Here is a 17,835-nt window from a genome sequence, read left to right on the forward strand (position 1 = left end):
GCCTGCTAAGGTCCTAATGAAAAAATCTTTTAGCTTATTTTAAATATATAAATATATATATATATGCCATAAACACACTTGTATACCATGAATATATACATATATATATATATATATATATTCTCCCACCCATAAGCTGGATGTTAGTATTTGCCAGCACACTATTGCTTAGAGTAGCCCTTATGTCTGCTCTTTCTTATCCTTGAGGGCAACAACTTTGTTGTATTCATTGCTCTGTCCCTGTAGTTTTAAGCATTGCCTGGCTTGTACCAGGAACTCAGTAAATACTTACTGAACTAATCAATGTGTGAAGAAATGAGTATCAAAATCAGCAATCTAGTAAATGGTTATATCTTCTATTGGATTTATGTATCTTTGTGAGGATTGAATTTGGTTAAAATAGAAATTTCAGAGTTCCGTTCCTTGCGGCTGGGGACTCTGGGCCGCCGGGTTCAGTGAAGGATTTCAAGATGGCTGCACGAAAACTTGCTCTAAAAACCATTGACTGGGTAGCTTTTGGGGAGATCATACCCCGAAACCAGAAGGCCATTGCTAACTCCCTGAAATCCTGGAATGAGACACTTACCTCCAGGTTGGCTACCCTCCCTGAGAAACCACCTGCTATCGACTGGGCTTACTACAAGGCCAATGTGGTGAAGGCTGGTTGGGTAGATGACTTTGAGAAAAAGTTTAATGCCCTGAAGGTTCCTGTGCCAGAGGATAAATATACTGCTCAGGTGGATGCTGAAGAAAAAGAAGATGTGAAAAGTTGTGCTGAGTTTTTGTCTCTCTCAAAGGCCAGGATTGAGGAATATGAAAAAGAACTGGAGAAGGTGAGGAACATAATTCCGTTTGATCAGATGACCATTGAGGACCTGAATGAAGTCTTCCCAGAAACCAAATTAGACAAGAAGAAGTATCCCTATTGGCCTCACAAGCCAATTGAGAATTTATAAACTTGAGTTGGGGAGAAAGCTCTGGCCCTCATATTGTAAACGCTGGACATTAAAAATAATGATATGGGGAAAAAAAAGAAATTTCAACCAAATTATTTGTTTTAAACTGAATTTAGAGACAGACTTTGAAATTACTCCATCATTTTGATTAATGATAATTTTTATACAATATTTTTTATATAACATTAATTTAACACATATATTAAAATATGGGTTTTTTAGGCATCCTATTTAGTGCCTTCATTTGAAGATGTTTATGTATATTACTATTAGAGAAGATCATTTATAAATTATAAATACATCAGTATACACATAACAAAAACAATATAGAAATTCACTGAGATGATGCATGTGTAAATATATTTGAAGACAGCTGCCTTTCACAATACAGCCTTAACATTTTTATTTGAGTGTGTCTGAAACTGCATTTTCCCCATGGGACATGCTACACTAGGTTGTAAATTCTTTGAGGGTAAGAATCATCTTTCATTATATGTATATTTCTAATACCAAACACAACTGGAACTTGATATATATGTTTTTTAAAAGAATGAAACTCTATTGAATTGAAAAAACTGAAGGCACTCTAGATGATCAAATAAAAATATACTGGTCTAATACAATAAAAACACATCCTTATGGCAGGAGTTTAAAAGTTACAGTATTTAATCTAGAACTCTTCAAATGATATGGTTTTACATACCATACTTTAATACTTGAAATGGTTGACATGCCTCAGTGAAGCCTTAATATTCAGACTCTGAGACCATGATGAAGTGGTTGGTCTTCACTGGGTGGCAAAATGGCCTCAGAGAAATAGAGTTGCTGAGCTTGCAAAGCAAGCTATGAAGGGAAAGGACCATCACAAAATATAACTGTCTATCTTAAGCAAATTTCAAAGCCAATACCATACTGTCTTGATAACATATTTTCTTTAAAGATGTAATTGGATCCATATAATTTGGAGTATTGAGAGTATACAGCTGATAATGTCAGTCTCATTAACAGAGGGTGCCCACAAATTGTGTTAACAGCTTTATTTACAGTGGAACAGCTACTGTGTGTGTGTGCATCCAAGACAGAATGACACAATTGTCACCACTATTTTCTACCAGTAAGGTTGTATAAAAGGAGAGCACATATCCAAGTCAATCAAGGTCACTGCATCACACAATCTAATTCCTTCTTTTAAAGTTTATCTGCATTTGTATCAGATAGGCTTTGATAGCTTTAAATATATTTTGGAATGAAAAAGGATATGTTATAGGTAGATATCTATATGATATGAAGATAATGCTATAGTTTAGATATATAGACATGTGTGTATGTGTGTGTTGCATGTATATGTTACATATGTAACAGCACTCCATATCACAGTGAGCCCATGAGGTATGTTTTTAAAGTTAGTTTATAGTTTTTTAAAATTTAGTAATCTCCTAAAGTTGAAATGAATTTTCCAAAGGCACACAGCCAGCAAGTGGCACAGCCATGATATAGTCTGAACTCGGTACCTATTCTCACATATAATACACCAGGTGGCTCCTTAGATTTCTACTTATTACTGTATTTTCATGGCTGCATAATCTCTCATTCTTTTCTCTTCCTAATAACCCCAATAGATGATCGTTTCCTTCAGTTTTTCATTATATTTCTCACATCCATTTCTTTTGGGTCCCACTTTAGTCACTAGTTTGGACTTTTTTCACTTCATATGTTGAACAGTAAGCTGTATTCCTGCTTCCATGCCTCCCTCCTCAAGTTGGCAAATGTAGCATCTATAAACACCTCTGTAGGCCATCACTCACCTGCTACAGCCCTGTGTCCTTCAAAATCTCACTCTCACCTCTTATTTTCTGAAGATATCTGGTCTGCTTTGTGGGTAAGACAGCTTTGACACTGCTATGTGATTCTCATCTCGCCTTTGCTCACACTTCCTTATATATGCAGCATATTTTCATTTCCCTGCCAACCAACTAAAATCCAGGCTGCCTTTGATGCCCAACTTTGATACACATGCTGAGTAGCAGCAGTGATGTCATTGTTACTATCATCATCATCGTCATCATCATCATAATCCTTGTTCTATTTTTGTAGACACTAAGAGCATTGCTACTCAAAGACCAAAGCTTGGGAGACCCTACCCATTAGCAAACTGGTTCTTTTTTTTTTTTTTTTTTAAAGCAGAACTTTTATTTATTTATTTATTTATTAACATATAATGTATTATTTGTTTCAGGGGTACAGGTCTGTGATTCATCAGTCTTACAAATTCACAGCGCTCACCACAGCACATACCCTCCCCAATGTCCATCACCCAGCCACCCCATCCCTCCCACCCCTCACTGCTCCAGCAACCCTCAGTTTGTTTCCTGAGATTAAGAATTCCTCATATCAGTGAGGTCATATGATACATGTCGTTCTCTGATTGACTTATTTCGCTCAGCATAACACTCCCCAGTTCCATCCACGTCATTGCAAATGGCAAGATTTCATTCCTTTTGATGGCTGCATAATATTCCATTGTGTATATATATATATATATATATATATATATATACCACATCTTCTTTATCCATTCATCTGTTGATGGACATCTTGGCTCTTTCCACAGTTTAGCTATTGTGGACATCGCTGCTATAAACATCGGGATGCACGTACCCCTTCAGATCACTACATTTGTATCTTTGGGGTAAATACCCAGTAGTGCAATTGCTGGATCGTATGATAGCTCTATTTTCAACTTTCTGAGGAACCTCCATACTGTTTTCCAGAGTGGCTGCACCAGCTTGCCTACCCACCAACAGCATAGGAGGGTTCCCCTTTCTCTGCATCCTTGCCAACATCTTTTGTTTCCTGACTTGTTAATTTTAGCCATTCTGACTGGTGTGAGGTGGTATCTCATTGAGGTTTTGACTTGTATTTCTCTGATGCTGAGTGATGTTGAGCACTTTTTCATGTGTCTGTTGGCCATTTGGATGTCTTCTTTGCCTAAGTGTCTGTTCATGTCTTCTGCCCATTTCTTGATTGGATTATTTGTTCTCTGGGTGTTAAGTTTGATAAGCTCTTTATAGATTTTGGATACTAGCCCTTTATCTGATATGTCATTTGCAAATATCTTCTCCCATTCTGTCAGTTGTCTTTTGGTTTTGTTGACCGTTTCCTTTGCTGTGCAAAAGCTTTTTATCTTGATGAAGTCACAATAGTTCATTTTTGCCCTTGCTTCCAAGGTCAGGAATACAGCAAAGATGTCCACTATCACCACTGCTATTCAACATAGTACTAGAAGTCCTAGCCTCAGCAGTCAGAAAACAAAAAGAAATAAAAGGCACCTGAATCGGCAAAGAAGATGTCAAACTCTCACTCTTTGCAGATGATATGATACTTTATGTGGAAAACCCAAAAGACTCCACCCCAAAACTGCTAGAACTCATACAGGAATTCAGTAAAGTGGCAGGATATAAAATCAATGCGCAGAAATCAGTGGCATTCCTATATACCAACAATAAGACAGAAGAAAGAGAAATTAAGGAGTCGATCCCATTTACAATTGCACCCAAAACCATAAGATACCTAGGAATAAATCTAACCAAAGAGGCAAAGAATCTGTACTCAGAAAACTATAGAATACACATGAAAGGAATTGAGGAAGACACAAAGAAATGGAAAAATGTTCCATGCTCATGGATTGGAAGAACAAATATTGTGAAGATGTCAATGCTACCTAGAGCAATCTACACATTTAATGCAATCCCCATCAAAATACCATCCACTTTTTTCACAGAGCTGGAACAAATAATCCTAAAATGTGTATGGAACCAGAAGAGACCCTGAATAGCCAGAAGAATGTTGAAAAAGAAAGGCAAAGCTGGCGGCATCACAATTCCGGACTTCAAGCTCTATTGCAAAGCTGTAATCATCAAGACAGTATGGTACTGGCACAAAAACAGACACACAGATCAATGGAACAGAATACAGAGCCCAGAAATGGACCCTCAACTCTATGGTCAACTCATCTTTTTTTTTTTTTTTTTTTTTTTTTTAAAGATTTTATTTATTTGACAGAGAGAGACACAGTAAGAGAGGGAACACAAGCAGGGGGAGTGGAAGAGGGAGAAGCAGGCCTCCCGCAGAGCAGGGAGCCCGATGCGGGGCTCGATCCCAGGACCGTGGGATCATGACCTGAGCCGAAGGCAGACACTTAACGACTGAGCCACCCAGGCGCCCCATGGTCAACTCATCTTTGACAAAGCAGGAAAGAATATCCAATGGAAGAAAGACAGTCTCTTCAACAAATGGTGTTGGGAAAATTGGACAGCCACATGCAGAAGAAGGAAACTGGACCATTTCCTTACACCATACACAAAAATAGACTCAAAATGGATGAAGGACCTAAATTTGAGACAAGAATCCATCAGAATCCTAAAGGAGAACACAGGCAGCAACCTCTTCAACCTCAGCCGCAGCAACTTCTTCCTAGAAACATAGCAAACTGGTTCTTACCACTCCACAGTAAGATAAGGACTGAAAAAGAAAGAAAGCATTCAGAAACCTTGATACCAACGTAACAGTGCTGTAACATTGAAATATGAGGATTGAAAAGTATCAATTCTCAACTGATTTGAATTTAAAAACCAAGAAAAAAAGCTGGCCCTTCATCATAGTTGGTTTGAGAAATATTGCTTAATAGTCTTCTGAAATGTTTTCACATGTAATATAGCATTCAATTTATGCCAAGATATCAAGAATAGATACTGTGCTCATCTTATAAATGTAAAAAAAGGCAAAAAATAGGGCTACGAAATGTGATTTGCCAAAACACGTATCTTGTTCATGGTAAAACTTTTTATTCCAAATCTGGTGATGCTCCTCTCTGTCCTTCTACTTACACACTAAGAGGAACCACACAATGATTGTTCCCCTTCTGCCTGGCCAAAATGGAGTAGACAAAATAATTTGTTTGGGATCAATAAAGAGCCACTGGCTGCCCAAATAAATTGTTTTTTTTTTTAAATTTTTTTTGAGTAGGCTCCACACCCAGCATGGAGCCCAGTGTGGGGCTTGAACTCATGACCCCCAAATCAAGACCTGAGCTGAGATCGAGTTGGATGCTTAACTGACTGAGCCACCAAGGTGCCCCAAGTTTTATCTATCAGTACAAATTAACCAAACATTTGTCTTCAAGAAAATAAAAGTAGTAAAATATATATTTATTATTTCTACTTAGAATTACTCTAAAGGCTGACTTACTCCCTCGTTCATTCATTTATCTTTTCAATCAGCTAACATTTGCTACCTTTAGTGAACGCCTACTATATCCCAGGCATTGTGCTTAGGGTTGGATATACATGAAGAACAAAATAGGTTTTCTACAATGAGTCACAAGTGAAAAATGATATGGGGGGTTTGGATCACTTTTCTTATATTTTATGTAATTTGTATCATTTGGAATCACTGGAAACTCAATTTCCTGTTTTATAACACAAAAGCTTTGAAAGAATTCCATCTGATGTGGAAATAAAATTCTGCACAGCTTCACCCTGCTGCAAGCTACTAAGCATTAGCTTCTGTCTAAATGTTCTTTCTTTCTCTAATTGCTTTCTTTAGGATCACTAATCTTCCAAAGAATCATTGTTTACATTATGCCTTTGCCCATTAACCAGAGAAGCATTTCTTTCCACCCTACCCCCACTCCAAGGAAGGATTAAGAGCAACTGTTAACACAATAATTAAAGCTCAGTTTAATTTCTATGATCCATTTGCATTTGCAGTAAAACACCGTGACTGTGGATTCCTGGAGAGTTTTAAGTGCCATGGGGTCAAGTTCGTTCTCCTGCCCTAAGTGACCTGTACAGCGAGAAGGCAAGGCTTATCATGTGGAACACAAAAACACTCAGATTCGATAAACAAGGTCATTTTGGATGCTCTGTTTGCACAGGAATAAGCATTATAATAACTACTGTTTTTACTCTCTATAAAGCTGAAAATCAACCTAGCAAACACCGTATCCAAATATCTATTGCAGCCTGAAGTGGAGTCTCAAAAGCACAGTGGCCCAGAATTTTGATCCACTAAGGAAATCAATTCAAGAGCAGATGCCCTCAATATATGACCCATTCTCAGAGCCTGTGATTCTAGGTAGCACGCAGATTCCCAGAAACGTGTTAGATTAGAGGGATGACAGTGATGTCACACAGACTTTGGTAGTTATTTAAAGTTAATTAATTTAACCTGACCTTTCCCTGCAACTATAAGGCACAATAGACTACTAGTGATAATTGATTCTGGAGAGCCTCTGAAATGGTTCAAGGAAAACACAGCTGTGCTGTGTAACAGTTCTCGTTTGCTCTGGATTATAAACTATTTTTAGTACTTAGTTAATAAAGCTGATTTTCTTAAGGGGCCTGTAGTGGAATACATGAGCTGCCGTGTCAGATGCTGTTCGAATTGGGATTTGCAATGGATGAACCTAAGAAAATTAAGTTCAACAATGCTGCCTGATTTTTAGAGCTGAGCCATTGGTGTACTTGCTTGTGGAGATACCTAATGAAGGTAGTTAGAGCCTATTTCATGGTTTCCCAAAATAAATCTACTTTTGAAGTCACAGAGGACTCAATAAAGCCTATCTCCCTTTATTTTATGCACTGACATTTTATTAATTATAACAGCAGTAAATGAAGATTTCTGAATATAATGATAAACAACATATATAAAATGCTCCTTATAAAGGCTTTATATATATTTTTCCATTTTATGACACTCATCTTTTCCCATTTTGACATTGTTAAAGCTGACGATGTATCATAAGAGTGAATCTTAGAATCAATGACATCTTAGGTTCAGTAAAATATGGCAACTAAGGTAATCTAAGCAACTTTCTAAAGGACTTACTGCTTTTACTCCCATATTCCAGAAGAGGAAACTGAAGCACAGAGAGATCTTAAGTAACTTACCCAAAGTGACATATGTGGTAAATAATGGAGCAGTGATTTAAATGTAAGCAACCTAGTTCCAGATTCAAATCCTTAATCACTGTGAAATGTCTCAAGGATCCATTTAGATATGACTCAAGTGCCATTTGAACAAGACCTTCTCAAAAGGAGCCACCATTATCAGTTTCATTTTTGTCCCATCAGTATGAAGGCATTAATACATAGAAAATAGAAAATATATAGTATTCTGTGTATGTTTACAGAAGAGTATATCATATGGTGCAAATCTTTATATTTTGTTTTCATCATTCAATAATTTTTGCATGAAGTCCTTTTTAACTGCTACCTAATATTCTATTACATGAGTGAACATGTAAGTGATTTTCATGTTTACATTATTATGAACAGCCCTATAATGAAACATGTTTAAACGTTCTCATTTAAACAAATTATTTTCTAAGTAGATATTAGGAATTGGAATTTTGGGGTCATGCATATGTTTACATTTGCTTTTTTAGAAGATTTAAATATTTTAGCTATAATACACCAAGCCCGTTATATAGCACTTTATTCCTAAGATCAGCAAGTTATTTATAATTATATATTAGAGCAGTTATTTCTCAAACTAATTTGAAGTGCTTTTATGCATTGTGCAAAGAATCCTTTATACCATTTTGATTTAGGTTCGTACACACTCTAAAGATATTTTGTATAAAGAACTTTGTACATTTGAAGAGCACAGCAATAAGACAAGACTTGCTGCCAAGAGTAGTTCTGTGATATATGTCCAGAAAAAAAAGTTGCCCTAGTTATTTTTCATCATTCAAATGCCTCTCAAATTTGTAAAACACAACAAGACTGTGACATTTTGCCTGTCACAAATGGAGCTAATGTGGCATCAAATGATATGATAAAAATTTACCTCTCATTGGATCAAAAAATCATGAATAGGAGAAAAAATCCTGTTTGTCATAGTCCTTCATCAGCACAATGGGTTTAGTCCTCTTGACTCCAAAGTGTTTGTTTTCATAAATTATTTCTTCCAAACTGCAGCAATGTCTACACGTGGGATCAGTTTATTACCATCTTTGGGAAGAGAATGCCCATACCTTCAGAGATGCTTCTTGTCTGTGTTCTCAATATAGTTGTTTTGCATTAAAAATAGTTATGTCATCATAACACCTAATACGAATAGCAGGACTGTAATCTTAAAATGATATAGGCTTTTGTGGATTAGTTGATCTGCTGTAAGCCAACCTTTCTTCAAAGGCAAGAAGCTATTAAAGATGAATGTATTAACTTAAGTATCAAGTCCTTCACACAGTCTAAACACAACAGTTTTCTTACAGCTGCTGTAACACACAGCAGCACTTCAATTAAAAAATAAATATTCACATGGTTTAGGAATAACTAAACATAATAAAAATAGCTGTCTCTGAGCCACTGGGTGTTATGTTTAAAAAGGCACCACAGAGTCCTCATTTGGAAAGTTGCTTACAAACTTCAGTATCAGAGGATGCATAAATATGAAAGACTTCATTTCATGATGTTATCCCTTTAGTCTTATAATGAATGGAGAGTTGACATTCTTCCTTCCTTCTTAACGTTTTCACCTTACAAGGAAGAAAATGCAAGGAGAGCAAACCCTTTCCCCATGTTCCCTTGAGCTATTAAGTCAGTCCACCAAATTAGTTCTTGGCCATGAGTTGGCTCTGCAGGGCAGTAATAAAGCTAATAAATTAATCTTTTAAAATGTAAAAATACTATGGATATGCAAATAGCATGCAAGTCAAGGCATTGAAAGTTATTCAAATGGAATTATGGCTTCTTCCCCAGCCTTTTCTAAAGACCCCAGAAGTACAAAAATGACCATACCAGAGAGATATTTCTACTCAAAATATGGTCTGGATCAGCAGCATCAGCCTTACCTGTGAGCTTGTTAGACTTACAGGCATTCTCATACCCACCCCCATTCCAGAACTTGTAAATCAAAATTTGCACTGTAACAAGAACTCCTGATTCTCAAACATTAAAGTTTGAGGATTGCCCTATATAAGTCAGTAATAATTATGTTTTAATTTTCATTAGACTAACTACAATCAGCAGTTGCAACACAGTGTTTTGCTTAGCTAATTCAGCTAATTGGAACAGCTAGTTCCAGCAACAGCTAGTTGGAAACTTCCCCAGATTCTCCACCTTGCCCTCAAAAAAGTGTTCAAGAGCCTTTAGATAAAGGTAAAATTAGCTTATAGTCTTTACATTTAGAATATTTACTCTGGAGGATGGAGTACAACTTAGTACTTCTCACTATTTAACAAAACTCTCATTAAAATATTATTCTGAAAATAAATATTATTTATGGTTATTTGGAGGTGACAGATTTATGTCCAGTCTCCCACCACATTAAAGACATGTCATAAGAAAACATCATAAATCATCCAAGAGTTAGTTTTATGTAGATAAGATTATTATCTCACCATTTTGTCTAGATTTATGACAATGCCTTTGTAGTTTATCTCCTCATCAAGAACCCTATTTCTTATTTTATACTCATTTGTTCTATAAGAATTAGTTCATGGGGGAGAAGTCAAATTGATTTTAAAGTTAGAAGCATTTATCATTTAAAATAATTTATCTTTAAAAAAAAACTAACAAACTCCTTTTTCCTCCCATAAAAAGAAAAATAAATAAAAATGTTTTTCTAACCAGACAAGTGTCTAGCTAAATTGACCATGTCACTTATTTATTCTAGGTCTTTGTTTTCCCATCTGTAACATGAGGAGGTTTTACCTGTTTATGATATACATTCATATATAAAAATGTATGATTATGTGAATCTACCATTTATTCTTAGCCATGCTATTTCATGGTATGAATAAACACGTACAGTTTGGCAGACTTTCCCAAGATTCCTAAAGCTTGGAATGGCACAAGTTTAAATAAATTAACCAGAAATGATGAGAAATGGGTTTTGGTGAGGCACAATGTTTCTATACAGCAAAATAAAGCATATTGACTAAAGAAATGATCGTTCCATTTTTATTATATTTCATCAAATTGTTGTACATATAAGGGTAGAATTTATATGCGTGGAAAATGTGATTGTTTATTAAAGCAATGCATTTCTATCACTGTCTTTGAGGTTCTTCCAGAGGCTAATATAGGCAGAACCACAGGTAAGAACAATTGGTCTCAGATTGAGACATGCTACACCACCTCATCTATTTCTCTATCCTCAGCAGGAAATCATAGCTACTAAGTCAAATTTCTGGTCTTTCAAAGAGAATCAATTTGTGCACTATTTTATGGCATCCTTACTGCATGTTAATAAAGGAATGCTAAGTCTTTTAGTGTTAATATGTAGACATAGAGTCATGAAGGGGGTGGTCTGCCCAGGAGAAAGGGAGACTGAGGGTTTGTTACAGATTGCTTGTTCCCATTTGGCAAGAAAAGATTAGGATTGCTAAATTTAACACTTGGTAAAACCATTTCTATGAATTCTATTTTTTTTTTTAAATTCAATTAGCCAACACAGAGTACATCATTAGTTTCAGATGTAGTATTCAACAATTCTATGAGTTCTATTCAATACTGTTTTGGCAAAATATAATTTGTCCATGCAAAAATGACCCTGTCACTTGTATTATGCACAGGCAGTCTACAAGTTATGAACACAGTGTTCTAAAAAGGTCCTTTTCAAGTTGGTTGTTAGGAATCTGAGATTTATTTTCCCATAGAAGTAACATTTGAAATAATAATAATTTTATTATATATTAATAATAATAATAATTTTCTCTAGTCAAATCAGAAAATTCTTTTAATTCCAAAATGTTGCTAAACTGCAATTATCAGGCATTTGGTAGAGAGTGTGTCTTGAAAATCAGTAGACAACTCTGAAAGTAGTTTTGCCTAAGTAAAACATTCCTTCATTGTTGTTGCTACCTGAGTGTTCCGCCTAATATCTTCATCTTGTATCTATGTTTCTACCCAATAGTTATCCCCTGGAATAGTTTCATGGCCTTGACCCAGATTTTAAGCTGGTTCTTGACCTTGGCTAGTGGTGTGCTGAAGCCGGCTTATATTGGTTCACAAGAGCTAATTCTTAAGTACTCAGGAATTTTGCAAGCCAGTTGTTCAACAGAGCCAATATTATTTATTAGATTTTATATACTTACAATTAAATTATATTAAAAAACAAAAGTAATAAATAGAACTCATCAGTTCTAATTATTTTATACATTTTATTATTATCTATTCTCTTGAGGTTATTTATGGGTATTGCATCTGTCTAGTGGAAATACTACACAATGTTGTGATATTGCACATCTCTGTCCAACTAAAGATTCAGTGACATCATGCTGGTAGCTTGAAATCAACCATGATGGAGTACATACACCAAGGACATCAGCAAACACAACAAATAAAGGCTTGATTACTTTGATTGTTGATTTCTAGACTGAGGGATAGGGAAGTATGACCTTTGAACCTGCTACCATTTTTGTTAATATAGTTTAATGAAATACAGCCATGTTCATTTACATATCTTCTGGCTGCTTGAATACTTGAGATTCAGAGACTACATGACCCACAAAGCCGAAAACAGTTATTATCTGACTATTTAATCAAAACCTTTACCAACTCCTGCTCTGGATTTAAGAAAAATGGAAAAAATGTTAATTTAAATTAGCTTAAAAGTATGTCAGGTTTGTCCCTGTTACATTGAGAATAGCACAGAAATTGAGGACATTTTTTTCCGGTATTGTAAAACTATCATTAATTCAGGAAAAGAGTCAAATAAAGCTCCCAAATACATCTCTATTCTTCCACTTTTGTTTTACTTGTTAATATAAACTAAAATAGCAACTAACATTTCATGTCAAACTATTATGTTCACAATGATGTGAGTGATTTCTGTGTTGAACTGAATAATAATTAAACATTTATTTGTAATCTGATTTTGTGACATAAGTGTTAGTAACAGAATTTTCTAAAACTGATAGTGGATTTCACAAGTTCACATATCAGATTTTATAAAAATATGTTTATTGAGAGAAGAATGAGCAGATTGGGAAATAACTCCATTTGTCAGACCTCAGTTAAATTACAACTACATGCTAGCTACCAATATAATAGCTTGTCAAAAACCAAGAAAGCACGTGATGATCAATTTACTATAAAAAATTTACAATAGTTTTACATATTTTTTTTTCAAAGATTTTATTTATTTATTTGACAGAGAGAGACACAGCGAGAGAGGGAACACAAGCAGGGGGAGTGGGAGAGGGAGAAGCAGGCCTCCCGCGGAGCAGGGAGCCCGATGCGGGGCTTGATCCCAGGACCCCGCGATCATGACCTGAGCCGAAGGCAGACGCTTAACGACTGAGCCACCCAGGCACCCCATATTTTATTATTTTTTAAATTGTGTACTACATAACTTTTATATCAGTAACATTTATAATAAACTTATGTATATTGTATTAGAGTTCTCTAAGGAAGAAAAAACCAAAAGGATAGATGACTGATAGATAGATCATAGGTATAGATATGAGGATAAAGACAGAGAGAAGGACAGGGAGAAAATGAGAGAGAGAGAGATTTATTTTAAGGAATTGGCTCACATAATTATGGAGGCTTGGTAAATCCAAAATCTACAGAGTAGGCCAGCAATCTGAAGACCGGGGTGGAGCCCAAAGGAAGTCAGCTGGCAGAATTCCTTCTTACTGAGGGGAGATGAGTCTTTGTTCTATTAAGGTTTCCAAATAATTGGATGAAGCCCACCTCTCCACGTTATGGAGGTAATATATTTCACTCATGGTCCACTGATTTAAGTGTTATTCTCATCCAAAAATTACCTTCACAAAATCATCCAGAATAATGACCAAATATTTGGGTGCCATGGCCCAGATAACTTGACATATACAATTAACCATCACAGGCAAACAGACACATGGAAAGATGCTCAACATCACTAACTGTCAGAGAAATGCAAATCAAAACCACAGTGAGATAATCACCTTAAACCTGTCAGAATGGCTAGAATCAAAAAGACAATAAATAACAAGAGTTGGAGAGGATGTCCAGAAAAATGAACCCTCAGCACTGTTGGTAGGAATGTAAATTGGTACAGCCACTGTGGAAAACAATATAGGGAGTCCTCAAAAAAATTAAAAATAGAAATACCATATTATCCAGTAATTCTACTACTCGGTATTTACCACCCCCCCCAAAAAAATGAAAACACTAAATCAAAATGATATATGTACCCATATGTTCATTGTATCATTATTTATAATAGGCAAGATATGGAAATAACCCAAATGTCCACTGATAGATGAATAGTTAATAAAGAATTGACACAACACACACACACACACACACACACACACACACACACACACACACACACAGTGGTATACTACTCAGCCATAAAAAGGAGATCTTGCCATTTGTGAAAACATGGATGAGCCTAGAGAGTACTATGCTAAGTGAAATAAGAGAGAAAGACAAATACTATGATTTCACTTATATGTGGAATATAAAACAAAAACAAAAAAAACCCCTAAATAACAATGAACGAACAAACAAACAAAAACAGAAACAGAACCACAAATACAGAGAAGAAACTGATAGTTACTAGAGGGGAATGGATGGGGGATGGGCAAAATGAGTGAAGAGTTGTAGGAGATACAGGCTTCCAGTTATAGAATGAATGTCATGAGAATAAAAGGTACAGCATAGGGAATACAGTTAATGATACTGTAATAGTGTTGTATCCTGATAGATGATAGCTACACTTGTGGTGAGCATTAGCATAATATATAATCTTGTGGAATCACCTGAAACCAATGTAACATTATGCATCAACTATACTTCAATAAAAAAATTAACAATTACATACATTTATACTTCTTTTATTTCTTTCAGTGCCATTTAAACATTAACCATCACACATTGACCCTTGCTCACCCCCAACTCTGAATATCCTGTAGGGGTCTGCCGGTTTAACAAAGGCTGTTCAGCTTTGTACTTCAAAGTTATAGCTGGAGGATGGATGAAACTCCTCCCTCCTGTGAGTTACGGCATAGATAAGGTCACACTCAATTTACCGCACAATGACTGTGGACATACTAGTTGGATCTGGGTGTGACTGATGCATGCAGTGGAGAGAAGGAGGAGGAACCTTGGTTCAGAGCTGAGCAACCTTTTGAAGTGAGCTTTGTCTGTATTTGGCATCCATTCACCCTCCTGAGCAACCCCTCTGTCACTGATATACTTGTGACTAGTTCTGGCCTTCATCCTGTCTGAAGAAGCAGGGCCTCAGGTGGATGTGGGATAGAGGGCTCAAAAAAAACCATACCATTTTTTTCAATTACAAGTCTGTGTAGGCCTAGGCTTGTTAAATCTTAGTATGTTTTCTTGTCCATGTCCATTGGAGTGTGTCAATACAAAGAAATAGAGGCATGGACAGCTGATAGTTATTTATGGAATGTTCTCTGGTTTACATTTAGCAAAGACCATGATAAGTTGATGAGATTTGAGTTCAAATGCATGATTAGCATTGGCCTTGCACAAACAAATCCAACAATGTGCTGTGTGTTTTTAATAGTTGTTCCTACCTAATGGCATTAACTTCATCTTCAGTTTTGGTAATGATTAGGTTCACAGTGTCCCTGTGAGTCCCCTTCCGGCATATTCTTTCATTGAATGTGGCTGGCTAGAATATCTGGAACCCCATTAGATGCCAGACTTTTTAAAGAGACTTGGCAAGTGTTCCTTCCCTTCCTCTTCTCTTCAAGGATATCCCCCTGGAAGCAGCGTTTATTGGTTCTTTCTTAGGGGTATTTAAGTTTCTCCATTATGCTTCTATTGGTGGAAAGAAATGGTCCCTGACCTCTGGGAGTATTTACTTAAAAATTTACCTTTGGGAAACTTTTATGAGGATGAAATTTGAACTTGGGCTTTTTGCAGTTTGCAGATTCTCAATTCTGGAGTGACAATTTATTTCATATATAGAAATGCCATGAAAGATGATTGATTTTTGTGGATTTAGTCTTAAATAACAGTTTGTTTCTGAGTGCGACCCTTAGCTTTCTACTACCAATAGTTGATTCTAACATTTTGGCAATCATTTAGGGAAACACACCTATGCACCTTGATGGCATAGTTTATAAAAAAATGAATTTATGAAATGAAGAGAGAATACATGTGGATGGAGAATTTAGAAGAGCAAAAAACAACAGCAACACTAAAACCTTAAAATTTTATAAGTCTAGCAAATGCTATGAAAATAAGTATACAAAAAAAGAAGTTTAGTTAATTTTAAAGGAACATATTTGTAACAATTATATATACATCAGCTGCTGCATGTTCAGGAGGCAAACTTAGCAACATAGATGGCATTTGTTCTCCTGCAAGCTGCTTAGGGACAAAGCAGTGTGATAAAAGTAAGAATAAAATAAGTAATGCAAATAACAATTATTCAGCATAGGGAACAGGGAAATTATGTTTAAAATCATCTAACAAAGTGGCTTAGATTTGGCCTAGATTCTGATGATTCCTAAATAAAGAATGTATAGAAAAGATATTTCTAAGAAGTCTACCACCATTTCCTATATCACTAAGAAGAATATAAGGAACTGAAGAGAAGAAAAAAAAAGATTAATAAATTGGTAAAATGCTTTTAAATGTTGCTTTTAAGAAATTGTAACAGAATATTTCCAAATGGATGACATATTTCAACTGAAAGCATATTAATATACTATAAAATAACTCCAGTTTTTCGTGAAGTACACCACATCACAATGAATAAAATTACTTTTAAAATAAAGTGATTAAATGATAAAGAATTTATTTCTCTTTCATTTTTCGCATTTATTCAGACTCACTAATTGCTTCCCCTCTTTTTTGAGAGGTAATCTACTGAAGGTTTTTAATTCCAGGTAATTCTTCCTCCATTGTTAGATTACCAAATTTTTATATTAAGAATAATAGTTCAAAATTGTATAGCTTCAAAAATGTTCATTGGGTAGTTAAGTAAGTATCTGGATTTTAGGAAAGTGAGCTACTGTGGACCATTAGATTTGTAAGTGATTAGAGAAAAAAACTTTTATATTGGGTTAAACTGCAAAGAGAGAAAGAAAAAAGGTGCAAAAAAGGAAACCTGGAGACCACTAGCATTTAATGAAGGAAAGAGCAAGAGGAGCTTTTGGAAAGTTATGGAGAAAATGAGAGAGAACATCATATCAGAGCACATGGGAGGGAGAGTTTTAAGAAGGAAGGAGAGGTTCAGAGAGTTTCAGAGAGGTTCAAAAATTCCAGAGTGGTCAGAACTGAGAAATAAACATTGTTGGAGTAATCAAGAGTTTATTAATGAATTTCTTCCAGGAGAGTTTTTAGTGTTGCTGTGGAAAAAGCAGATAGAACTGTGAATTGAGTAGTATGTGGAAGAAAATGGAAACAAGTCTAGCTACTTTTTTCAGAAAGGTTGGCTGGAAAGGGAAAAGAAATAAGGTGCAGGGGCAGGTAGACAGAGGCTGAATAGAAGTGATAATAGGATGTTAAAACTGGACCTGTTTTTCATTTCATCTAAGACCTCAAATTGATAGCAAAATAATAGGTGGGTGAGATGCCAGTTTACCTAAGTTGGGGGTACCAAGGAGAGAGCAGAGGACCAAATCTGTGGCTCTTATCTGACCACCAACTTCTAGCCAATTACTTGTTCAATAAGCAGGATTTTCAGGATGACATAAAAAAATTACTTTACTTTTTCCCTTCCATGCCAATAAAAGAGGCTAGAGACCTGAGTTCCTCAGGAAACTACAGATAATTTCTTTGAAGAGAGTAAATAGCATGAGTCCTCTAGACATCTGGTAAGAGGCACAGTACAGAAACTTCTCAGAGACTGTGATAAGAGCACTTTAGGGGATACAGTGGACAAGCATCTGACAATG

At 35.7% G+C, this 17,835-nt stretch overlaps 2 protein-coding genes across 3 annotated transcripts in view; one reads left to right on the top strand and one right to left on the bottom strand.

The window, feature by feature from the left end:
* The window catches only part of ZNF385D (zinc finger protein 385D), an 886,773-nt gene that overhangs the window by 423,246 nt on the left and 445,692 nt on the right, over positions 1-17,835 (bottom strand). The window lies entirely within an intron of this gene.
* LOC116635074 (ATP synthase subunit d, mitochondrial-like) lies at positions 161-1,023 on the top strand. The gene has a single exon (XM_032408791.1). The coding sequence runs from the start codon at positions 471-473 to the stop codon at positions 954-956; it is 486 nt and encodes a 161-aa protein (XP_032264682.1). The 5' UTR covers positions 161-470; the 3' UTR covers positions 957-1,023.

Source organism: Phoca vitulina, unplaced genomic scaffold (genome assembly GCF_004348235.1).
Source record: "Phoca vitulina isolate PV1807 unplaced genomic scaffold, GSC_HSeal_1.0 scaffold10, whole genome shotgun sequence".
Classification (NCBI taxonomy): Eukaryota; Metazoa; Chordata; class Mammalia; order Carnivora; family Phocidae; genus Phoca; species Phoca vitulina.